The sequence below is a fragment of the Lytechinus variegatus genome, chromosome 5, assembly GCF_018143015.1.
Source record: "Lytechinus variegatus isolate NC3 chromosome 5, Lvar_3.0, whole genome shotgun sequence".
NCBI classification, from domain to species: domain Eukaryota; kingdom Metazoa; phylum Echinodermata; class Echinoidea; order Temnopleuroida; family Toxopneustidae; genus Lytechinus; species Lytechinus variegatus.
The window spans coordinates 24,494,461-24,521,647 of record NC_054744.1 but is presented as its reverse complement, the minus strand read 5'-3'; the positions used below and the strand labels follow the sequence as shown (position 1 = coordinate 24,521,647).

Below are 27,187 nucleotides of genomic sequence, written 5' to 3'. Positions count from 1 at the left end.
AGCCATGGCTTAATTTCCTTCACCAAGGAATTTATCCACAGTGTGCTGCACTCGATCCAGGTGAGGTAAATGGGAAACGGCAGGAAGTAAATCACCTAGATTCGTTTCAACAAATGAATTAATAGCCTTAAACTATAAAAGGGTCGGTGTGACCCCCCCCCCTTCCTCCCCCAACCTAAAAAAATGAATGAATAACAAATGCAAATGCAAATGAATAAATAAATAAACAAATAAAATTGATGGACAAACTTCGAAAATAATGCCTATAAGAACTCAGGTTCCGATGTAACTTTAATATTTTATTGCAATATTTGTTAAAAAAATGTTAGACCGAGTTACTCAGATCGGCAGTGGGAACCTAGCAAATCCAATAAAAAAATGTTTTAATAGTATAATTATCAGTATCAATTGGCGTTTAGTACAGTTCTGATGTTAATATTATCGTCGATGAATTTGATCTAATAAAAAGATGGCGTCACGAGTGATAAAGAATCTCGTTGCGGTTTCCTACAGCAGGGGCGGATCCAGCTTGGGGGGGGGCGGAAAAAAATCACCCATATTTTCTTCGATCGGCCGCTCCAAGTCATTTCTTACAAGAGCGAAGCGCGAGCTTAATCTTTTTGAAATTTCGTGTATTTTGTCCCGACAATTGAACATTCTGGGAAATGTTTGTGATCGTGAACAAGATGCGTATGTAACTATACAGTGCGTCCCAAAAAAAACGAAACCGAGATTTAGCGATCATTTATCATTACTTAATCATAAATAAAATAGACAAATGACCTACCAATTTAAAGCTTAGAATCTCCTCTTTCATCTAATATTACTTAGATTATTTCTCATTCACGCATGAGTGAGCAAATACAATTTGAAGAAAGGATATCAAAAACTCATTTGCCGGGGTGTATCTGGGTTTCAAAAAGAAAACCACATTTTTGAAAAGTTCAATATCTGCTCTTTAATTTGATACCTAAATTACAGAAAATGGTCAAGAAATAAGAAAGTTCTGGTCATTTGAAATAAGGCTTGAATTTCAATAATTTCATAAAATGAAGAGGTTCTCCAGGCTGGCTTTCAAACTCACTCGACACTCCGTTTTGTTGACGATCAGCCATGCATTAAATTTTTTGTTCACCATGCGAAAGCTTCTGTGGGAAACCGGTGAAAACACGTTTATCTCATGAAATTATGGAAATACAAGCCTTATTTCAAATGACCAGAACCTTTTTATTTCTTGATCATTTTCTGTAATTGAGGTACCAAATTAAAGAACAGATATTGAACTTTTCAGAAATGTGGTTTTCTTTTTGAAACCCAGATACCCCCCGCCAAATGAGTTTTTGGTATCCTTTCTTCAAATTGTTTTTGCTCACTCATGCGTGAATAAGAAATAACCTAAGTAATATCAGATGAAAGAGGAGATTCTAAGCTTTAAATTGGTAGGTCATTTGAATATTCTATTTATGATTAAGTTATGATAAATGATCGCTAAATCTCGGTTTCGTTTATTCTGGGACGCACTGTATAATTAATTGGATGTAACATGTGTAATGTCATCTGGAAGAAAGTGTTTAACTGAATTAATTATGCGAGTGCGAAGCGCGAGCAGAAAATGTTGATATTGATATTCTTATCTGAAACTGGATATTTTAAGCTGAAGCTGATGAAACCCATGCACAGAAGAATTCTTTGATGGGCGCGCAGTTGCAGCAGCATGGTTTGCGTACCAACAGAACCAACATAATACGGTGCCACTACGAGTATGCCAAAGGGGGTCGGGCCGGTCGTTACGAGGCCGTAAGTGAAACATGTGTATAATACCTCCTTCTCACTTTTCTCTATGTTTTAAAGCGTTTCTTTTAAGTTAAAACGGACACTTTTTTCTGCAGGTTGCCAAAAACAGGGGGAAAGGGCCGGCTGGGTGCCCCCCCCCCCCCGGATCCGCTCCTGTGCAGCGTCGCGGGAAGTGTGTGTTGATCTAGCCATTATGCTGTGTTACCAATTCAACCGCAGCAATTCTCTATCTTCTTTCGTACCCCATGCCTACCATCGATTTTAGGCAAGTATGGTACATTGCCTTTCGATTAAAAGTTTAAAATTACTGGTTACTTGAGTATCCATCTAAAATTAGGTATTGCTCTCTTTTTCGGGATATTATAGGTTGATCATCGTTTAGTAATTCATGGCTAAAAACGAACGTGTTTGTGAAAGGGTGGCCCCTGTGATTATCGTAATAAAGATATTTTATTAAATTTATCCTCATTAATCAAGTTTAACTTTCAAAGTCAAATCAAATAAGATTATAATACAAAAAAAACAGCAATATGAAATCGGTAAATTAAGAACACCTGAGATTTACGATAAAGTCGCCAATTTAAAATGATTTTTCTTTTCGAAATTGCAATCGCAACCACACCATGAACCATGACATGTCTTAATATACGCTTCAAAATTTGGGCGCACCTGCCATCGAGAAGGTACTTCATCTTATCCCTTGTCTGCAGGCCATGGATCGGACAGCATACCCATAATTTCCTTGAAAAGCTTTCGAAAAAACAAAGTTCAATGTCTTCGTGATGTTTGTGTATTTCTTATTGTCTCATTGTGGAGGCTTTACCGCGAATCATCTCGACACGCGATACATATTAGATTATGGTTTTGCTCTTGTGTTTCTTTATTGCAATTCAAGTATGGCTGTGGCGTTCATATTGATCTTATCTGAAGCCATTAGGGGCGGCGTCAGGATATTGATGTTTTAATTGAGTGGGGTCAAGAAATACTAAAGGTGACGTCATTCTATTTTCAATTGAAGAACGTGGGTATAGAGTGTTGGCCAGACCTCTCTCATCCTTGCTCTTTTCTTCTTTCCCTCTCCCCCTTCCCTGTAATCGTTTTTGTTCTCTAGAACTTGCCTCAAAAAGCATAGGGGCTGCTGCCCCTGTCCCCCATGGCGCCGCCTCTGCAAGCCAATATCATTTCTTTCTACGATAATCGTCTGGCCTCAGGCTTATGGATCGTCATGGACTGTAGGTTTTATCAATAACAGAAAGAATTGTACGAGATTTTATGGATAACATGTTTGGAAAGGTTAATGAGGATCAAGGATATAGTTAACACTTTAATTCAATGTCAATAGAATTTTTAAGAAAAGAAAGTTTAGAAATGAGGGAAAGATGGGGAGACAGTGAAAATAAAAAAAATTGATGCATCGATATATCGATATTCAGTTACAGACACATGCACCCCAAGATTTGTTCCTAGGGGTGCCGCGTGTATATTTTCAAATGGCAGCACCCCCCCCCCCTGGAATTCTGGTAGGTGTTAAAGAATGGAGAAATGTAAGGAAAATGTAAAGGTAAATGTAAAGGAAACTTTTTAGTGAACTTTTTTTTTTGCTTGCTTGTTGAATTTCTTTTAATACGAAAATAACCTTCATTTTGTAGTGAAAAATTTTTTCCTTCTTTTTTTCTTTGCTTGTCAAATTTACGTCAGCATAACCAAACAAATCGTTCCCATCAGGGCCTTGCACAGACAATAAGTGGCCCCGTACCATCTGCAACTTATGACAAGATCAATCTAGGAACATTGATGTGAAATAGTATTGAATATCTTGTCATCGAAAGTAACGTGGTAGGTGTCGTTGGTCTGGAGTCGGGTTCGCCGGCGTAAATGAGGCAATAGACAAGAAAAAGCACTTTCCTAACCATTGATTATAGCACATGAGTGGTATTTTGTGGAATGGCGATCCATGTCCAGTAATTACGGCAATCATGACAATGGAAGGTATTTTCGTACCAATAATATTCGATCTGAGTTAAAAAGGAATGTGTCCTCTGTTTAGGTACTTGTTTGCATATCATTCTTCATGTTTTTATGTTTGATTGAAAAAAAAAAGAATTATTGACAATCTCCAGTGACTGAGAATACGCATGTTCAAATAGAACCGATAATCACTTTAGTTGATATATGATGCTATACCCCGAAACCAACAAGAAATTTGTATCAAGTTTGAAAAGGCAAATCATAAATAAAATTGAAACCACAGAAGAATTGAAATAAATAAGAAACTCACAGAGAGCTTCAAATAATAAGGAGAAAACAATGTTTGAAAATTCGGGGTTAACTGAAGCATGGAATGGGCACATTGTTGCATCTTCGTGAAACAGCAAAAGCATAAAGGTGTGACAGATGAAGATCTTGTTTTCTGTCTTTATTCTTTCAGATAAACTTTTTTTTTACTTTACATTGTGTAGAACCAAAATAATATTTTGACTTTTTATAGAGAATCTCGTCATGCGGCTTATCGTTGATTTTGAGTTAATATCATAGAGGGTTATATATCATCATATATAGGATAATGTCCATTGACGATTAATTTGACAAATGTGATATATGCATGTAGCTCTGTATGGATCATTGGCAATGTCCAGTGACCTGGATTGCGATATTTTTTTACAGAACAATCCTTTTTAGTTTATGCAATTAAGAAGGACATTGTTCTTTCATAATTCCTAATCATCTTTCATGAAAACAGTATTAGGATGAGTTATTGCTTGGATATTGACCAAAACTCAGGGGGGCACTAATACGGAAGGGCTACCCAACCATGTCCAACCACTTTAATGGTGTGACCCTGTTTGACATGGGATAAGCTACCCAATGTAGCTGAACCGAAAAACTTAAATCTGGTGGCCTAAAAAAATGACACCAACAATGATATCGCCTATTATAGATATATACCAGTTGTGGTAACTATTTCAAAATAAGTTCGAACAGAATCCAATAAAATGACCACCCAAGTGTTTGTATGAATACATGCCAATTGGCTGTGGAATAAAATATGTGTAATTGCTGAGAAATGAGAAAATAAGCACCAAATTCCATAAAATGTCGGATTTTATTCCAAGCAATGTTAATAGCATGAATAGGGCCTACATTATGCCCTTTTTGTGTTGTTTATCATCAGAATTATCGGTTTTTAGCTAAGATTTCACACAGATGGGTTGATCTCGATGTACCTGGGGCCCGTCTTACAAAGTTACGATTGATCCAATCAATCGTATCGTATATGGATATCCATCAGTGTCATATGTTCTTTTTTTTCAAAAGGAAATATATAAAATGCCCTGAAATCAGAGGAGACACACCAAATTGTCAAGAAATCGATGAATTTATGAATATACATCATCGTCTAAATTTTTTGTTAACAAACATGCATTTTATTTGTTGATTTTTCTGGCTTTCCATAATTACGATTAATCGGATCAATCGAAACTCTTTGGTCTCACGGCTCCGTAACACAAAGGTGTGGGATGGATTGCAAATATGAAAGAATCGCACTGATTGGTCACTGGTCAGTATTTTAAACCAAATGCGCGTGTAACATTGATATTGATTGGTCAATTCATTTAGCGATGTGTTACGGGGTTACACTTCGTAATTCCGAAGGTTCTTAATTCCGAAACACGTAAATTGCCTATACCTCGATGTTCGTTAATTCGAAAACGTAAAAGGGTTCGTTAATCCGAACATTTGTGGCGTTATTCCGAAGGTTCGTTATTCGAAGGTTCAATAATCCGAGAACGAAATAAGGTTCGATATTCCGAAGGTTCGTTAATCCAAAAATGAAATAAGGTTCGTTGTTCCGAAGGTTCGTTAGTCCGAAAACGAAATAAGGTTCGTTAATCATTTCGTTCTCGGACTAACGAACCTTCGAAATTCCGAACCTCATTTCGTTTTCGGATTAACGAAACTTCGGAATTACGAACCTCACTTCGTTTTTGGACTAACGAACCTTCGGAATTACGAACCTTAGGAAATACGATCCTTCGGAATAACAAACCTTCGGAATATCTGAACTTTCGAATAACGAAGCTTCGGAGTTACGGATGTATGTGGTGTTACGGTGTCGAGATCTATGATAATATTGTGGTAATTAACATCGATTTCAAAAGCTTCCTCATGAAATAATTGTTCGCTGCACTTACTTTATTTTACTGTAAAGCTGTTGGTCCCATACTTGCAATGTACATTCATGACGAAGGGTATACATGTGGAACATGTATGTTTATTATTTTGGGTAACTACCATGATAACATGGCTTTAGCAGCCAATCACAATCAATTAAAGGTCAAATTCACCCCAGAAAACAGTTGCTTTAAATAAATAGAGAAAAATCAAACACGAATAACGCTGAAAACATCATCAAAATCGGATGAATAATAAGAAAATTATGACACTTTAAAGTTTCGCTTATTTTTCACAAAACAGTTCTATGCTCAACTCAGTGATATGCAAATGAGAGAGTCGATAATGTCACTCACTCACTGTTCCTTTTGTTTTTTATTGTTTGAATTATACAATATTTCATTTTTTACGAAGTTGACAATTAGGACCTCCTTGTCTGAACCACAAAATGTTAAATTAATAGAATTCCACGTGTTCAGGGAGCAATGAAAAAGTTACCAACTTTTCATAATAAGTAGCCCCAGGCATGCCAAATGCGGCAACCCCTGTATTGGAGTCGACCAAGGCCCGGTAACATAAAGCTCAACAATTGATCGTGGCGCTTATTTTGTACGATTGATCGTGCACAATACATTCAATCGTAGAAATCATTGCCAAGATCAATCACTAAGATTCATGTTACAGGGCACAGGTCACGTGCTGTTAAGTGTGTGCCCTTCTTCCTCCATTAAACATGTTAAATATAAACACTTTCCCCCATCCAAAGGGAACGGTAACCCTCTTCCCCAGCACCACCTCCCATTCACACACACTCCCTATATCTCTCAATAGCAAAGGATAATATTTCGTTCGCTCGCTCTATGGAGTCGAGCGATCGACAAACAGTAAAAGGATCCCCCTACTTGCCTCTCACAATTCTGTATCTCATAATCCGCTTGTACACCGTACCCTATGGAATTCATATCCAATATATTTCCATTTTTAAAGTTAGGTTTGGAAAAATAAAGAATACATTCGCATTTACTCCACGATCGGATTGTAGGTGACTGATTTTTTTTTCATACAAACAGGTGAAATTTGTCTTGTTGGACGCAATAAAGTGATTAATTGGTTTGGTTCTGCGTCATGTCCTCCCGGATCGCCCTCTTTGGTAAATAGCTGATGTGATGTTATTCCACTGGGACTTTCTGGTCAGAAAAAAACTTCACACCTACATTACGCTTTTACCCTAGATACAGAACGATTGCCTACTCTAATTCTACGATGTCGAAGTTGCATTTTACTCAAGTCTTTTAACCGGGTATAGGAGAGCAACATTTTCTCGAAACATTTTCATTCCCAAGGGCGCTTTGCAGTTTGCTTTAAATATTGTCTACAGCTTTGTAAAGTTCATTCGTTTGAAGCAACCTAGACTTTTTTTTCGAATGTTTTGCTCTCCAGTGGGTGTAACAATATAACAATATATTTGAATCTACTGAAACTTTCTTAAGTACTAAGTGATCAGTTTGGGAATTTAAAAAAAAATCTGTACTTTTCTAAATGAAGCAAAAAAAAAAACAAGAGTACACCAACGGAAACCACTGGTGATTTACTTTTGCGCATTTCTATGTAAAATGAAACATAAATATCAGTTTATCATTGTGCTTTCATTATTGGGAATAATGACACAATCAATATTGTATTTAGTTTTGAGCTTAGACCGTTTGTGTGTTGAAGAACAAACGAAACATAGAATTGTCTTGAAATGAGGTGCTGGACTAGATCTAGCCTCGAGTGTAAGTCTAAAGCGGGGGGGGGGGGAGCTTCAGCCCCTACTTTTTTTCCAAATCCGTGTACAAAAACGTAAAAATTACCATGTGATTTTGATTTTTTTTGCATGGTCACCCCCCCCCCCTTGAAAACCGTTCCACGGCCCCTGTTTTTGGTGCTACTTGTGCACCAACCAATCTTCGGTGGGGGGGGGGGGGTAATGTAATTATTCCAAATACTTCAAGACAAGTCAAAAGGTATTGCATCTCAACATGCCCAATGAAGCCCTTGATTTGTTTCCGCAACGTCGCCGGCGTTGTATCATTGCAACTTTCAGCATGTAGGAGAGCTTGTAGTGACGTCTTCATGCACGGTACTAGCGAGTTTTCGAAATCGCCACGGGGACGGATTCTACAACATAGAAAATATATTGAAAATGACCGTCAAATCAAATTCAGCTGAGAGGACTTTGTCGAAAATTGGTGAACCGGGACAATTGATCGTCGTAAGATTCTGAGCTGATGAACAATATTTTGATTCACCGATTTTCGACAAAGACAACTTTGTCATTAAGGGATATTGACAATAGATTTGTTATGTTTTAGAATCGGTCCCGGCCCGATTGCAAAAGCTCCCTATTCAGAAAATGGAAGAAGTCCCCAAAAAATAATGGGGGGCGTTTTTGCTAGCGTATGCCTACTAGGCTCGGCCAAGCCGTTTTCTTAGTTACATTAACAGGAATTAATTTATTAACAAAAGAAATCTCGATATCAATAATTAACAGTAAGGTGATTTATTGTATCAATATAAGATCACATGAGACTATGGCTGACCACACGTACAATAAGTCGATAAACGACTGCTTCCAAGTGCGGCAGATCCTTCATAATAAGTTGTTTGAATCAACAAGGACATTGACAAGACAGCGCATAAAGAATTACCATTTGCAATTTCTATTTCACATAATATAAAAAATGATACAATAATGAACATAAGCTATCATCTGAATGTATAAATCCCGGTTAAGTGTACAAACGCAAGACGCTACAAAGCGGCTCCCGGATATTTTGATAGGTACATGACATACTGAATTTAGTCAGAATGTTTTGGTTCTCTTCTTTCTTCCCGTATTTTTCATGTTCATTTCCCCTTCCTTTTCCTCTTTTTCCCCACGGTTTGAAATATTACCCCTCCCCCTTTTTACCCTGTAGCGCCGCGCTTATTTGTCCTTAAATGGTTTTCCAATACGTCCATTCCATTAGTATGGGCACTCGTCCACAGTAAGTTCACATCAAGTCTAGATAAGGAAATCGGCCACTCAAATTGTTCAGGCTTCTACAAAACTCGGTTTAAAATCGTTCCCCAAATGGTGAATAGCTCAAGAATCTCGAGCACAAGTATTCTTTGGTCTCGTCCGACAATGTCCAGTCTGAGACCAGTAAAGATTTTCATATTTGAAAAATTACTTCTCACTAAGACAACAGTTAGGGACTTTCTTTTAAAGCAGTGTCGCAAGCTCGGTGCCGGGGGAGGAGAAAAAAATTATCGGGGGTATGGTAGCATGAAGCCCTTTCCCCGGTTAATCGAATCCCCTCCCCCATATTGATAATTCTTTTAAAAAAATAATGTTGAAAGAGAGAAGCCGATATGGTTAGCAAGATTATAATCAGAGAAAAAAAACATTAAAATTTATTACTTTCTATTGAATTAAATTGCTCCGTCCGCATTCCCTGTAACTTATTTTCGGTACATTTTCTTATCACTGATTTGCTTGAGAACTAGTTTGTTTCCATGGGGGAATAGAATGCCGACATTGTATGGTAAAGCATATTCTCATGCCCCTATATATCATTACCTGAAATGTAGATGATTGCTATAACTAACAGTCTTTGGGGAATCAGTCCAATTATTTAACGCGAGTTTTTTTCCGTTCTTAGAAATAGTTAACGTAAAAAGTGCTCTATCATTATGATGATTTAATAGTTTGAAAAATATCGTATGATTCGCGACGATAGTTACATTGATTTATAGAATTTATGATACATGTTATGACAAGTGCAATTAAGATATGAGATTTACCATGGTTACGCAAACAGAAATTGGCACTGGTATTGCACAGAATGATACAAATCATAATTACATATCATATAATCCAATCAGTACTCAAAATTCACTCGTCCCAAAAAAATCACAACAAGCACAATTACCGTCAGCCGGGCGCACACTGGTAATATTTATTGACGTGATTACGTCAGCCAAAATATCATTTTAAATGATATAAATAAAAAATGATATCATTTTGTACGCTATATACATGCAGATAATACAGATCAATAATTCTAACTATTTGCCTATAGGATTTTATTCTGTCACGTTCAGGCAAATAACATAAACTAGACATCTTTAATACATGTATGTGTGGATATATATATGTATATTTATATATATATATATATATATATATATATATATATATATGTACATGTATATATACATACACACATTATGTATTTCCGACAATTTAGAATACAAACAAGTTTTCCTAGCTGTAGGCCTATCTTTTTTTAGACTGGCGCCAAGCTTGTAATCTCCAAAAGTGACCAATTTATTTGACTACATGTAAGACAGAACGACCTGCCATGCTGACCGCTCTGTAACCACGGGCAATTTTGCCATCTCGTTTACAGAATTGTTCTTTAACCCCCCCCCCCCTCCCTTCCACTATAAACAGGACAAGTAAATGTGATATTCCGTCTTATATATCTTTCATCGTAAAGATATATCGTTTATTTTGTTTATCTTTATCTTGTTTATATAATATACAGTTGTGCTAAAAAAAATTAGTGAACTCCATTAAAAAATGAACTTATTTAAAGTGTTACCATAATTTAAAAATTGAATTGTGAAGTCAGGTGGTTACATTCAACAAAGTTTGTTTCTCTGGGCTCGCCGAACATTGTCATGACTGTAGTGCTGCTGTCTACATTCCACTCTCGGCATGAAGGAGTGTATTTTTTGGTGGGGTCCACAAACTTTTGAGCACAACTCACCCATCATTCATCATTCATTTTCCAGTAATCATGATAAGCAACACACACTATTGCAATGATTATCAAAGCGGTCAACCAGCCAGCAGAAATGTGAATTTCACTCAAAAATATCAATATGAGATGAATATTATAAAATGTATTAGTATTTATTCTTAATTCACTAATCCAGGTGGAACGTAGTAAGGGACTAACCGAATTCTCGATTCAATTTTAATGCTAAAATTCTTTGATAAATCTCGAAGGATATGCTGTATTTGAGCAACATTTCATTTATCTCAAATTTCATTTATTTTTAATACTAAGAGTCATGATGACGAAGTGGCCCAGGTGTCGCAATACAGCAGCAAAGAGCACGAAATAATTTCGAATCCTTTTTTTCGAGGAGGGTGTGTAATATTGAAAAGACTCTATAGGCATTTAAAAAAATACTTTTCAGACAATTAGGAGGGGTAAATGGACTTGAATGTTCTGACGACTAACATAACTGGGTTAAAAGGAACTTAGTTCATGTAAAGGCCTAAGCTTGAAAAATGTTCCTGGGTTTATGTAAATCTTTGGTAATTTGAAATGGACCCATCCCTTTCCACCCCGAGATCAATGTAGCTTTGTTTTCTTTCTTTATCTGAACCACACTCACCTTGAGTATCTACCTGTCTTCCAATAAATATTAGTATTTGTCTAAAGTTTGAATAAATGATTATGTTACATCACCTCAATCTAGTATTTCCTACTCCGATAAAGATACAAAAATCTGTTACATTTCATTTGTAAGCGTAAAAAATGGTTTTAGGACCCTCTGGAATTGAATTATTCATATTTGTGGAGAGGTCGGTTACAATATGGTATCTGGTTCACCTTTGAATGTGAACTAGGACCCAGTGTTTTGACAATATGGCGCTTTTTTATGCACGTACGTTGCGCCACATCTTCAGGAGTCGTCTAATAAGATAGTGCAACTCAATCCGCGCCTTCCTCTTGGATAGTGACGTAATAAAGAAAGAGACGGTCGCGATGGTGGATCTGCGCAGAAGATTGATTTCCCACTAGATTCTGAAGAGACAGATCCTTCTTTTATATTGAAGACCACTTTTGTCTCAGGCTGTCGACCCAAACTTCTCATATCTTTCTTTTGTTTGTATACACTCTTTTAAAAAAGTGCTAATTCAGCATTTAGGGAACTCGTATATCTTGACAGCACGTCCGTTGGTGATTTTCAGCACTTGAGATTCTAAAGTGATAAAACAGCACCTTGGGTGTTCAAACATAGCACGTCACATGCTGTTTTAGCACCCGCGGTGCTGCAAATCAAATCAACACCAGGGCTCCGTAACACAAAGGTTTGCGATGGATTGCAAATATGAGAGAAGCGCACTGATTGGTCCCTGGTCAGCATCTTAAACCGAATGCGCGTGTGACATTGATATTGATTGGTCAGTTCATTTAGCTATTGATCGCTAATCTTTGTGTTACGGAGCCCTGGAAGTGCAGTCACTGAATAAACCCCTAAAGTTCTGATTTAGTAGGCCCTTCTTATTTCTTTTTAGAGTACATAACTAGTGAACAAGCATAACTTTACTCTATACTTCTAGAAATACCTAAATAAATACATAAACGTTCAGCAATTAAATATTAAAATGAATAACGGTTGACCTTCTTACACAATACTGTGGGTTATATGCATTAATTTACTGAAGCCCCTAATACTGCATTATTCACACGTGATATCATATTCAGGTGAATATTAATGTATACAGTATATTCTTTTTTAATCTTTAAAATCACCATATTCTCCCCAAACACCAACGTCTTTACGGAAATCATGACGAACATGATGATTTCACGAAACCTTTCATGAAACCTTTCAGGAGTCATGGTAGTTGGTGTATATTGTATTCGAAGTACGGTTCACATGCCTCTCTCGAAGTTTTCACTTCCTTGAAATATCTGGATAAAGAACCTCATCTAATCAACTTTTACTGCTGACATTCGCTTCCAATTCTTTCATCAGTAAGTTGTTCATTTGACGCCAAAGATCACAATAATGATAGCCCGGGCGCCACAATGAAATCAGAAAATGTCCTTCATTGAGTGGTCAAGAAAGCACACAATTGGATCCATTTGCCTCTGCTCTTTTATTCTCTTTGGCCCGAATTTGTTCTGAAAGTTGCAAAGAAAAATAAAAGAAACATAAAACAAAATAACACCAAGAGTAAGAATGTAATAAAAGCGTATGACGTTTATTACATATAAAATAAATTTGACATTTTTAGGTCGAGGCCGTTCAACCGTTTATGCAATATAGGCCCTATAGTATATCTTGAAAGGATGGTGATTGATAAAGCAAGCCAATTTGAAAGATTGTCGGTGACATCAGATCATATTTGTCATTCCAATTTGGCCTGGCGACTTTATTTGCCCAGGGTTCTGAAGAGCTGATCGTAAAGATGTGCATGCCTTCTTCACGCATTTCCTGGAATATGGATCACCGAAATGGTTTCGCAATCATTTTCTATCATATAACTTAAAAAAGTGAAAATATTCAAATGCCGATTGTAATTGTTAGGAATCATTTAACTTGAATGTTAATTTTGCTATTTGTCATAACTCGTTAGAAATTTTCATCAGTTAAAATTCGTCATTATGTAAAGAAAAATAGTTGACCTTTCAGCACCTGATATCACAATATTTTATTAAAGAATGTGTAATGTGCAAGAAAAGCTTTTTGTTATCAATGTCCTCGCTTTTTTCGTAAAGCTGTTTAATTTTAGAATCCTTCATGTATAGGCCTACAGACATATGAGCAGAAAATTTCAACCAATTTCCTGTTTACAAAAGATGCATGGAAATTGTGACTGTATATTGCAAGTAATCGTAATTGAAATTTTGTAAAAATGAATAATTGATTTATATTTCTAAGTTTGACGCATTTCAAATTATTACTGTCACAATTATCTATTTTCATTTCCATTGATATCGATAAAAACACCAACGAGAATAAGATTAAAATACTGTCAAATGCTGCTTCTTTTTTTCAGAAGGTATGAGAAATATTCGGCACAGAATCTAGCTTCAAAACAAAATATTGCTCTCTTTGTTTCCGTATTAACCGATATTGCAAAGAGCGTGACCCCGTTTATGAAACCCACTTCCGAAATGAGAGCAAAGAAGATAACTGTCGTTTTTATTTGGTTTTGTGATACACACAAATTCAATTGAGATTCCCAATCATCAGCCAACCAACAGCCTCCCCCTCCCTCACTTCCCGAAACATTGCTATTTAATTTAAAGTATCATATCCAGGGAAATGCGGACCTATAATAGATAGGGAGCATGACACACTTAAAATCAGCTCGCTGAGGAGTATCTCATGACGTACCCATTCGGCCAATCTTTTGCTGTAATTAATTTGTTTATTGAACGTTAGCAAGCTATACTGACATTTCTGGACCAACGGTCTCGATTTGTCAGTTTTCAGGGTGACACAGAATAATCGCGGGGTTCATACACATTAAATTAGTTTTGGAAAAGTATTATCTGGTCCAATTATGGTGTTTTGGGGAAAGGAGAGCTTTATTTGAGGAGCGAAATAACGCAACATGTACATGGCGTACGTGTATGTCTGTGCGATTGCAATTCTCTGCGAAACACCGGGGGAGTTGTCATTCCACTGAAAATAAAACCAAATAAAACAAGGAATGATGATGCTAAAGAGATTGAAGTGCAGTGTGTTCACACTGTGAGAAAAATAGGGGGTGTGGAAATGTGATTCCCACTGTCAAAGCTGAAATATAACAGTGTGAAATTCATTCCACACCATCATTCACACTTTCCCCGACTGTGGACACCCGGCAGTGTCTTCACATAGTGGACTATGTGTAGATGAAATTCACACCATGCAAATGTTCAGATTTAACAGTGTGAAGACAATATCACACTATGGACACCATGTTTATATCATTGATCACCGTACGTCCACATAGTGGACAGTGAAAAGCAAAAAATGTGGTGTTAACCGGTGTACATTGAGGACCACACCAGTTATTTTACACCGGTGTTAAATTGGTGGTGTTAGTTTTGCACCTATAGGTGTTATTACAACACCTTTTGTTGTTACATTTATACTCTTTGGTGTTACGGTTAATCTTTGGGTGTAATTTTAACACCTCAGGGTGTGGTCCTCTATTAACACCAATTGGTGTCAGTTTTAACACCGCAGTTTTTACAGTGTGTGGGATATGATTCACACTGTAGTAGTGCTCAAATTTAACTGTGTGAAGTCTATTTCACATTGTGTCCCACACTATGAACACACTGTGGCACACACTGTTGAGTTCAGTAGGGAGAAATATTGTTCATTTATGGCCAAAAGAAATCGTGATGGTCTCATAATTAATAAAATGTCCTGAAAGAGTATTACAACCCAAATGATTTATATGAGGAATTTCTATATATACGCTTTATAATAACGATTTGTTTTTACATAGGTGTAAACAAATACACTAAATATGGAATTAGATTATTTCTGAGAAAATAATCTTTCAGGATAATAGTTGTGTGTTCTTGACAAAGACCTCATTACTAAATGCGCAGTTTTTCGGGTACGTCTACGTTTAATTTTTTTCTTGGTTGCTTTTTATTATTATCAAATCGGAATATAATGCCAATTTTTATTTCTAGAACATCATCCATGATGAATCGCCTGATCCATAGTTTTCAACTCTACCGCTTTTGGCGGTAGTCTACCGCTTTTCAAGCATTTTGACTACCTACCGATTTTTTACTCTCTTTTCAATGTAATCTACCGCTTTTTCAAATATCTAATAGCCAAAATATTTTTTAAACCATTTTACTTTAAAAAAATACGCTAGATGATTCAATAACTATGAAATCGCTCATAAAACTCTTTAAAAATATACTTTGTATCACTGCGATCAGCCAATTTGTATAAAACTGCAACGGTGGGCGTGGCGGGAGCGCACTTGTTTGGTTTTACTCTTTTTGTTTAAATCAACTTTTTGTTAGGGTGGATTCGACCTTTCAGATTGTTATTCACTCCGTGTTTCCACGTTAAATCATGCCGAAAATCTTACAGGCATTGTCTAGTTTGCGTTCACTGAGAGAAAATGCCAGCATGACAAATAGAATCGGAAGTGGACTGCAGAAAACGTAGAGACTTTTGTCAAATGGGAAATTAATATTTCGTTAAAAGGGGGAAAACCCTGTTATTGATGTGACTTTTGTATGAATACACAGTTCATCAAATTTGTTCAATTTATCACAGAGTCATGTACAAATTAGGGATTTTATTATATTCACACTAAAAGAATATGAGAAGAATATCAGTAAAAAGAAAAAGATTGACAATTTATTCGCATGATCAGAGCAGGAAATTAACGTTGATCTTCGAATCCCACGTTAAGATTATGAACAGCCCTATCGAAAGTATACAGAAATATTTTTCTAAAGCCTTTTGTTGAAGGAATATAAGAAAACAAGGCATATAAAAACGGCTTCCTATTTTATGATAATATTCCCATTCGCAGAATAAATCAACTATTCATTCACCATTTGATTGCTCTTGTAGTCTAAATTTGTTCTCTTTTATTGTTCATTCCGATACACACTACGGATTCAGGAACTCAGTTAATGAAAGTATTGAAAATTGGCACCCTGGATTTTGATTTTTGAAATTTCACCAGTTAAAATTTTTGTCGTCCGTTATCTGTTGCATCTTGTTAATCACACTTTCTATTATTTTCCTTTCCTTTTTTAAGTATTCGTTAATTTGTTTATTTATTTATTCATTAATTCACTCATTCATTTATTTATTTATTTATTCGTTATTTATTTATTTATTTGCGTATTCATTCATTTGTTAATTTATTTATTCATTCATTTATTTACTTATTTACCCTTTCTTCATTAAATTGTTTACATTTTTTATTTTTACACTTTCATTTATCATTTTTGGGGGGCGGAGTCCGTCTTCTTTTACCTTCTGATTCCTTTCCTCTCCATTTTTGTCCTTTTGCGATCCAGAGACACCTTTCTCCCTTACCCACACCACTTGATACACCCCTGTCCACACTTTATGCCACATATAAACAAAAAATGAAAAGGTGTTTACTTACCAGCCAATTTATTGCAGTCTATGTTGGTAAGCCCTTCGTAGAGTTCCTTAATAGGGTTATCCTCGAGACCATGTAACCAAATCAACATCATTCGGTACCCATGTTCCTTCCATGAGTGCTTACCTGCAAACAATCACAGATAATTCGATTTTCTTCTCCCGCTTGGCCAATATTTTCCCCGATTTCTCTGTCTCGCCTACGCCTCTGATCAGGCCACTTGATATCGTCGCTTTTTGTTTGAATCCCCAACAGAGCGGACTTGATTGAACTATAATCATTCAACTTCGAGTTTGTATGTTTTGAGGGATATGTTTCTCATATAAAAAGAGAGTCGAAAAAACCCCAACCTCCCTCCCCCCCCCCCCGCCTCAGACAACTTGACGCCAACACTATGCATGCTACACACCCGAATACATCGATTAAGGTAAGGTGTTTATTGGCTTTACAATAAACAAGAAACTGTCGTGTTCAAGTTGACCCCAGTTAGTGTCCCCAGAGGACAACATCATGAGGTGTCAAAATTACACCTTACACTTTGAACTTAGCACCAAAAGTAAGAACCAGGTGTACTACCCATGCCATCATAGTCATGTGTTCTCAATCGTTGCTATAATGATTGCATAACAGGAAGCGTGTCAGAACTTCAGAACAGATATCAGTACATACTACGAATACTAGAGTTGATATTTACATAGCATTGTTTAATATTGATGAGTGGTCGAACTGCTAACCGTAATATTAATAATGATAGCTGGAATATGGCTTTTTGCCAAGGAATACGCAGCGCAACAATAAATACCCCGGGCGTTATCTGGAGTAACCAATTTTTGAACAGTCCTTAGTGCATGATTATAATAATCCTACCGGGTATCCATTTGCCTAACCCGGGTCGAGTGCTGCAGCACAGTGTGGATAAATCTTTCGTTAAAGTTAGATTCGAACCCACGGCCTTCGGTTTGTAAGACGGGAGTCAAAACCACTTGACCACGACGCACCCATACTGATTTGATTATTTTATGTTCTTGGATTTGTTTTTCCATATTGTATACGGTGCAATGCGATGTATTGAGTTGAAATTAAACAAACCAAACTTGAAACCTGAAACTTGCGATTTTATTCACCATCGAAGCCTGAGTAAAAACGTGTTTTCGACGGACTGTCGAAATAAAAAAAAAACGGGAACTGCCGTTATCATGGTTATGGTTGAAATAATTTCATATCAGCTTATGAAAAAAATAATCGATGATAATAAAATCTTCTTTTCTACACGGTAGACAAATCCTACGATATAAAAGTAACATTATTCATATCTGAAAATTGAAAGTTTTCATTATCCAGTGATATCCTTGCTAGAAAAATATTTTCCATTCAATAGATCCCAGTTCAACCTAAAACTAATGGGTTGACAAAGATGAAAATTACTTGTCACTATTTTTGCGTTCGAATATCATAAACATTAAACCGGAACCAGGAATTTAACAGAAAAGGTCAAAGCTTCCCAGATGTCCGTGCCAAAAGTCGATTAGACGATAATACAGATTAAAAGAAATTATTGACGAAATTAAATGAACACACATTTTGGACGATATCTTCAATTCCCGTTTCAACTTTGTAAAAAAATAATAGGATTTATACTAAATGCGAATAGGATTTTCACAAGAGTGGACTACATAAAACGATAATCATATAAGCACAATGAGTCTTTATCTAATCCCGAGCAATCCGTTGTTTACTTGAAAATTATCTAACTTATCGAAGTATTATAGCTGGATTTAGTTGCACAGCTGCGGCTGCCCAACAGCATAAAAGAAAAATAATTTCCAATGTGAAGAATTAGACCAAAAAAATAACAAATGAATGATGATGATCTCCACAATACAAGCAACTCTCTGCCAAGCGGCAAATCTTTTATAATCACATACAAAAAATCAGAAAAAAGGGTAAATTCGACAAAGAAGAGGTATATCAAGGGTCGTGCGTTCGAATCCTAGCAATGGCGTGATTTCCTTTGGCAAGAAATTTATCCACATTGTGCCGCACTCAACCCAGGTGAGGTGAATGGCTTGCATGAATCTATATTCCTTGAAATGCCACCTTGCTGTAAAAGGCTGCGGGGCTAAAGCCAGAGTATCAATATCCAATTGAGCGCATATAGGGACACATTTAATTGGCAGTGATTATGTGCTACATAAGCATTGGGGTATTATCTTTATTCGTGTGTGCTTTGCACAATCTGGTCTAAAAACATTGCTTTGACTTCAGGAGAATAATCGACTACACGGAAGGTGGAATTATTGCAAGTTTGACTTTACCTATGGTGTATTTTGTGAATTTACCTGTTTCTTGTGTTTCGATGGCTGTTATGTGTTCAGGTTTAAAACCCCAGTAGTAGAAGAGTCGCTTGCAGTCATCCTTAGCGAGTTGTTTATGGGCAAGTTTGTAGCAGATAGGACGCATGACCTCCGCGATGTCGGGGTCCTCTTTGCGGAACTGGAGGACGTTCAGATCGGGGATCGCCCCTGGTCTCCTCTTGTGCTAGTGTCATCAGGACGGGTTCGGGTTTTTTTAAAGAGGGAAATGAGAAATTTGTTGAATTATCTCATTTGGATGCAAGTAAGATATCTCTAAATGATGAGATATGATGGTGACGATAATTAATAGTGCAATTATGACAGTGATGGTGGTTTAACTGTGATGAAAGTAGTGTGTTGCTAAACTTCGAGTCTCGAGTTTCAAAAATTTCAGATGTATTGAATTCATTGCTTCTTAGCTGGTTCTTTTTAACTTTTAAATCTCAATCATTCATTTCTATTGTATTATCTTACTAAACTTCCCTTCTTATGGTACATGATATTTAGGACATTTCCATTAAATGCATCATTCACATTTTCCTTTCTAGTTTTGTTTCAACTTGCCTTAGATTTTACAGAAATTTCCTTACCTTTATGAAGTACCTGTCTGCCTTAATAATCATATCGACAATGGTGATATTATCTGCTCTGGCCGCCATTGATAAGGCAGTCTTTCCATTCTAGATATTAACAAGGATAAAGAGGGGAAGATACAATCATCACCAGATGATAATTTATCATGAAATTTTCATATTTTCATGACAAAATGTTGAATATTGGTGTTTTTTCATTTCGTAAGATAAAAAGGTGCCCATCATCAAGCAGGAAAGAAAAATATGCATCCATTGTATTCTCATTTCATGTTATAACATTTTTAATATCTCCGCTGCATTTCCTATCCTCCCCTCCACCTCTCTCTCTCTCTCTCTCTCTCTCGTCATCTCGACCATCCCTCCCCCCTCTCTTACACTCTCTGCATATATATCACGCACAAAAATGCATTCACTCCTATCCTAACCCTTACACACACACACACCCTCGCTAGCCCTCACACCTCACACATTTTTTGTCCAATCTCCCGTCCCCTCCCTTCCCCTGGCTGTAGATAATGGCTATAAAAAAAAATCTCACGGAAGTGAATTCCCTCCACACATTTTTTTTTTTTGCTCTCTTTTTCTCAAGTACTGTCAGTTGTTATATCACAAAATAACTAAGCCATCATGTAGTATGATAACTGCATTGGCTACCCATGCATCATTGCCGCACACTGTCGCATACGTTTTGAAAACCAGTCTTTGTCGGAAATCGCACAAATAACGAGGTATCGATACAGACGATATTTGGACATTCGTGCTGATACTACAGCCACACTAACGAAACCGATTCCAGACCGATCAACACCCATTACGTTATTTCGAATGTGAAACTATCGCTCGGTCTGTATCGGTTTCGTCGGTGTGAACGTACTTTATAACCTTGACAAAGATCTTCATTTCTCCCGGCGACTATTGATTCTGTCGTTTGTATGCAGCCCCATGTCCCTAGATATGTTCAAATTCTATTGACAAGATATTCATTGAATTTACATTCGGCACTCAAATACTGGGCGCAAGAAGAGGTAGACTAAATAAAATTCGTCTTCATCAAAACAGACGATTTTGTAAACCGGCGCAAAAGGGCAAGAAATCGAAGTTAGAAGGAACGGTGAACTCGTGAATATAAGTTTAATTGCCTGGGATAACATGGGGGGAATGATTCATTTCTAATTCATTTGTTTTTATTTGATTGCAAAGCGAATCGCAATTTAGTCTCTTTGATAATTATGATAGAAATACTTGTAATCAAAATAAATAAAATGACACTCCATAAACAACTTAATGCAATTTGATAATAAACTTTTCCTGAGTTATCAAAACAGGTGGTACTAATTTGTAGAAACTTATCTATTATTTACCTTGTCTTGGATCTGTACATTGATGCCAGCTACAAGAAGAAGTTCCACAATATCTGCCAGTCCATTCTCAGTCGCCTCGTGAAGAGCCGATCTTCTTTTCTGTGGACAAAAAGTAAAGCCTGTTTTTCATTCTGATACGTTGTGTTGTAGTTTATGTTGGTTTTGTTGTTTTTCTAATAGTCTGCATACTGCAAAATTTAATAATAATAATACATAATAATAATAATAATAACAATCCGTTTTTATATAGCGCTTAGAACAGCGGTACGACGTCTCTAAGCGCTTTACAGATATATTATTACCCCGGTCATCGGATCCTAACATGCCCGCATACAATGTATGCACCTTCTCAACTCCCTGGGGAGCATTCCAACAAGAGTTCTAAGACTCCACTGCTAGGCATACTACATAGGCTACCGGGTACCCATTTAACACCTGGGTGGAGAGTGTCAAAATTTGGATTGACGCCTTGCCAAAGGACCGTCACTGTGTCCTACATGATGATTATACGGTCATTGGTGCTATGTGAGGATGTGGTTGGCAAAGAGGTATATGTGATGGTGAATGCGGTAGCGAACAGACGGTGGTAATGAGGAAATTGATGAAAACGTTTGTGACAAGTGCGCCAAGAAAGTGGTAGTTGTGGTAGTTGTTGTAGTGGTGGTGTTCTAATTGACCATAGTGGCAGTGGTGATGGAATGTGGTGGTGGTGGTGGTGGTTATAATGGTAGTGTGGTGGTGAGGCTGGCGGTTTGGCGATTTCTACAACGATGGTGTTAGTAGTGGTGGTGGGGTGGTAGTGGTTGTGACGGTGGTGTTTGTGTTGGTAGTGGTGGTGGTGGTGGTAATGGTAGTTGTTGTTTTGGCGGTGGTGGTAGTGGTGGGTGTGGTTTTAGGCGGAGGCAAGGGTGATTCGTTGTTGTTTTATTTACTTATTAATTTCGAAACCAATAATTTGACCTCGCAAATATAACATTCCGTATGAACTCATTTTAAACACAGATTACACTTTACTGCTAATTATGTATACCAAAGCATAGCTACTTAACTTTTGATGGACTCATTTCACTATATATAAATATGTATTTTATTTTCTTATAATTCCTTGACTACCTGTAAGCTTATCAGATGCTTGCAAGACATAGCAATATTATACGCCAGACAATCGAATCCAGTGAATGCACCCAAGGGGTAATGGAATACTTCGTTATTGAGACCCTGGGGAGCACACGTACCTGATGTGGATAACTTGGTAAACAGTTCAATTGTTACCGAATCAGAATGCCCCAAGAGAAATCTTACGGTGAACTAAATGATCGAGCGTTTATTTCCGACAAAAACACCTTGGTTATGGTGTCTGGATTGCATTAGCAAGCTAAGTGATCTATCAGTGTCACTAATCAAGCTACTTCAATATCTGGTCTGATCAATTTCCATCTATAGCCTATGGGAATTATCAGGGCAGGGGCAGGGCCAAAGGGGGACAGGGTGCGACCCCCTCCCCTCTGGCATTAAAATTAAAGAAGGGAAAAGGAGACAAAGGGAGAACTGAGAAATATAGGAAAATTAGTAGTCTGTGCCATTGTGAGCCGTTTAACGCAATGATATCCCTTCAATCATGATCATTTAAGAGAAAAAAAATTGGCCTATGACTTTAAAGGCGTCTTGCCCCCCTTCATCAAAATACCTTGTCGCCGCGTCCCTGTTCACTTTAGAACTAAATATATTTTGATAGCATTCACATCATCAAAAAAAAAGATTATTGCTTAAGAGATTAGGTGTCGCACGATACAATTCCTGAAAATAATAGCTAAGATTGCTTTTAGTCACTCTCCTAACCCTTCAAACATTAAATGTAATGGCGTTTTTTAGTTAATGGGCATTTGACATGTTTGAGGTCAAGGTACATAGGATCAAACGATTCGTCCGTCTTCAAGAAATTTTAACAGCATAATTTTCTTTGTCATCTAATAACCTTCAAACTTCGAGTCGTTAATGACAAAAACCATTAAGTAATAGCTGGAAAATATAAATATTATCTGATGTGCTCGAGTCTATACAATGACCTTGTCTGCGCATTATTTCTTGTGATATAACAAGTAGTTACGTATATATCAAGTAGTTACGTATACGGAACACTCCGAAAGATGAATACAGAGGTCAGAAGAAAAACAACGAAAAAAGGGGAAAAATGGATGTCATAATAGGTTCGAATGAAGTAGTATTCTGTTTAAGGTTACGTCGATTACGAATATCCCTTTTTGAGCAATCAAGTCAAGCCTGGTGTGGGCTTTGATGTAGCGAAAAACGAGAGTATATTTACAGCTTTGGGATATAATATGAAAATTGTATTTTATGCAACTTACGTCATTGATTACGTTGACTTTACACCGACATGAAAGAAGGGTTTTGACGCTCTCTATGTGACCCAGCGTGGAGGCAACATGTAGAGGAGTGTTCCCATGCTGCAGACGAAGATAATGAAACGCAGCATAATTACATTTTTATAACCGTTCACTGTAATATTACATATACGATCACATGAGGGAATGATTTGTGTCCTCAATGTTATTCAAATTTTCTTTAATTGCAGTAGTAGAAATAGTATTACATTGTAAAACCGCTGTTTTAAATTTTAATCACGTTGTTTAAGCCCGTCACTCTAACAACTTTTTAAAAACTTGTTAAAAAAGTTTAAACAATTACAAAAATGTTTAAACAACTTGTTGTTAGAGTGACAGGCTTAAATAGAGTACTTTTTTTTACTGTGTGTAGGAGAAGAAGTAGTAGCCCGACTAGTAGTAGTAGTAGTAGTAGTAGTAGCAGTATAGTAGTAGAAGTAGTAGTAGTAGTAGTAGTAGTAGTAGTAGTAGTAGTAGTAGTAGTAGTAGTAGTAGTAGTAGTAGTAGTATAGTAGTAGTAAAAGTAGAAGTAGTAGTAGTAGTAGTAGTAGTAGTAGTAGTAGTAGTAGTAGTAGTAGTAGTAGTAGTAGTAGTAGTAGTAGTAGTAGTAGTAGAAGTATAGTAGTAGTACTAGTAATTGTATATTATAAATATTTTTTACTATAACCATCAAAATTATCATCCTTGTCATCACCATTTTTATTATAACTAACATCATCCTCTAAAACCGAAAAATATGTTAAAAGTTTTGTGTTAAATCCTCATACGATCAGTAAATTTTCTTGAAATACTTACCATCCCTTTGCTATTGAGATTACACTTATTCGACGCAAGTACTTTGATAACTGAAGGGTGGTCATTCTTCGCTGCCAGATGGGCCGCCGACATGCTTTTCTGTTAAAAAATAAAAACATAATTACACAGAAAAAACTGTGGTGTTAACTGTTGTACAAACAGGACCACACCAGTTATTTTACACTGGCGTTAAATTGACAGTGTTAGTTTAACACCTATAAGTTTCATTACAACACATTTGGTGGTTACGTTTACACTCTTTGGTGTTATGTTCAATCTCTAGGGTGTAATTTTAACACTTCAAGGTGTGGTCTTCTATTAACACAAACTGGTGTCAATTTTAACACCACAGTTTTTACAGTGTTCATTACATCGTTTATAGAATAATGCTTAAAACGTTTATTTCAGACTGCACTATCACATTAAAATGTAATTATACTACACAGAAGGAGCATTGAAAGATGCCTATTTGGTGGTTTTAAAAGGGGATCGAGTATGACGTTAAAAAAAACATTTTTCATGGGCAAGTTTATTCACGATATTAGATATACAAATACAGATATAGATAGAGATAGAGATATAGATATAAATAAATGTATAGATAGATATAAATATAGATACATAAGTATAAATATGGATACATGAAAATGCAGATATAAATATGAATGGCATATAACTATATATAGTCTCTAAATTACCATATCCACACTGCGGCCATGCAGTTGAGCAACGTAACAATTTTAATTTAAAATAATATCGTCCATGTTCAACCCTATTCCTGCACGACCCGTGACCACTTTCACAATAGTAGATAAAGTCAAAGCCCTTTCACATTCAGCCGTCTAACGATACGAGGGACTTTAGGATGTAAGACGAGAACGGATCCCAAATGAATTTACACAGAATTTTGTTTTACACAATAGTTCATAGGTTAGTTTATTTCTGAGATTTTTAGCATTGAAAGACACATAACAAATAAGATATCATCTTTTTAATGACATGTCAGACACATTGTTAGCTCATATTATAAATACATAACCTAAATGGTTTACCCAACAGTTGGGAGGATATTTTTTTTGAAAGTGCACGAGTTTGTGGTGATCTTTCACTGGTGAAAATTGTTCGACTGCAGTAGATGGTATCGTTTCGCAGCAGTCACACCAACGAAACCGATTGCAAACCAATCGATAGTGTGTCGCTATGGTCGGCCTGGTCCCGTTGCATAAAAGTTACTATCATAGTAACTGTGCCGTACAATGTTAACTTCCCTGAAATCCTTGATTCTGATTGGCTGATAAGCATTGCAAAGCAAATTTACTGTAATAGTAACCAGTGGCGTAACTACAGGGGGGCATGGGGGGCACGTGCCCCCCCAATCGGCTGGCCAAAAAAAAAAAAAAAAAAAACGGGGAAAAGGAGAAAAAGAGGGAAAAAAGAAGAGAAACGTAGTGGGGAAAGAAGAAATTGTTGTTGATCATAGTGTTATATTATGTTGTATAACATAGGAAGCATTTTCACAACTTTATGAAACATTATTTTGCTTAATTGTGTCTTCATTGTTCCTGGTGCTTGCATAGACTTTTTAACGAGACATATAAAACTGATGTACTAAAGCCTGCCGTTTTCAAATCAATATACAACAAAATAATATATTCCCTCGCAATTAGAGTTATTATTGTTTTAAGTAGTGATATATTCTTCTTTTTCATGACTACTGAAAGTTATTGCCCTATTTTAAGGTCTTAATATAAAACATTTCCTGTCCGTGCTAACGTTCGCATTAGTGGATTGGTGAGATTTCTGCTCTTCATGAACTTCTAAAATCAGTCCTTAAAATGTCAATTTTTCTGATCTGAATATCAAAACATTTTAGCTCGCGCTTCGCGCTTACATCTTTTGGTTAGTGAAATACATGGGGTCGTAGTGAATTCCTACAAACAAGCCTTGAAATGCCCCTCTTCATTTCTGAATTTCCTAGATTTTCAGCTCGCGCTTCGCGCTCGCAGTATTTCATTAGTGAGATGCGTATGATAATCATGATTACAATGACTTCAAAAAGTGCTCCATGTGTTTAGATGTAATTCTAACAAAATCAGCAAGCGCTTGGCACTCGCATTAGATGAATATGGTGAGATATGTATACTCTGACTTAATGGATTCGTAACTAGAGTCCTTAAAATATCCATGTTTTGGGGTCAATACATACAAAAATTTCAGCTCGCGCTTCGCGCTCGCATCATTTGGTTAGTCAAATACGTAGGGTCTTAGAGAATTCCTACAAACAACCCTTAGAATGCCCCTCTTCTGGTCTATATTTCCTAAATGTTCAGCTCGCGCTTTTGCGATTGCAGTATTTGATTAGTAAGATACGTATGATAATCATGATTACATGACTACAAAAGGTGCTTCATGACTGTGTTTAGATGTAATTCTAACAAAATCAGTAAAGGATGGCACTAGCATTAGATGACTATGGTGAGATATTTATACTCTTAATGGATTCTAAAATATAATCCTAAAAAATTTCCTTGTTTAGGGTCAGTATATACAAAAATTTTAGCTCGCGCTTCGCGCTCGCATTGTTTGTTTAACGAGACAGTTATGTATCATGATTACAAAACAATTTGCTTATAATGTCAAATTTTAGCCCTCAATATCGAAAATTTTCAGCTCGCGCTTCGCGCTCGCATTATTTAATCAGTGAGATACATATTCGTTTGATGGCACTGCATGTCCTTAAAATATCTCTATTAGGTCAGTATACCTGACAACTGAGCGCGCTTCGCGC

At 36.6% G+C, this 27,187-nt stretch overlaps 1 protein-coding gene across 2 annotated transcripts in view; it reads right to left on the bottom strand.

Annotated features, from left to right (window-relative positions):
- Nucleotides 1–10,661: 10,661 nt before the first annotated feature.
- Nucleotides 10,662–27,187, bottom strand: part of LOC121415787 (ankyrin repeat and death domain-containing protein 1A-like) — a 45,698-nt gene continuing 29,172 nt past the window's right edge. For both annotated transcript variants that reach the window (XM_041609113.1, XM_041609115.1), the window contains 7 exons: nt 24,400–24,498; nt 23,569–23,667; nt 21,203–21,301; nt 19,839–19,928; nt 19,234–19,432; nt 16,898–17,020; nt 10,662–12,923 (listed from right to left, as the gene is read on the bottom strand). In XM_041609113.1, the coding sequence (XP_041465047.1) occupies nt 12,859–12,923; nt 16,898–17,020; nt 19,234–19,432; nt 19,839–19,928; nt 21,203–21,301; nt 23,569–23,667; nt 24,400–24,498 (774 nt within the window). In that variant the 3' untranslated portion in view covers nt 10,662–12,858. The remainder of the gene's footprint in view (nt 12,924–16,897; nt 17,021–19,233; nt 19,433–19,838; nt 19,929–21,202; nt 21,302–23,568; nt 23,668–24,399; nt 24,499–27,187) is intronic.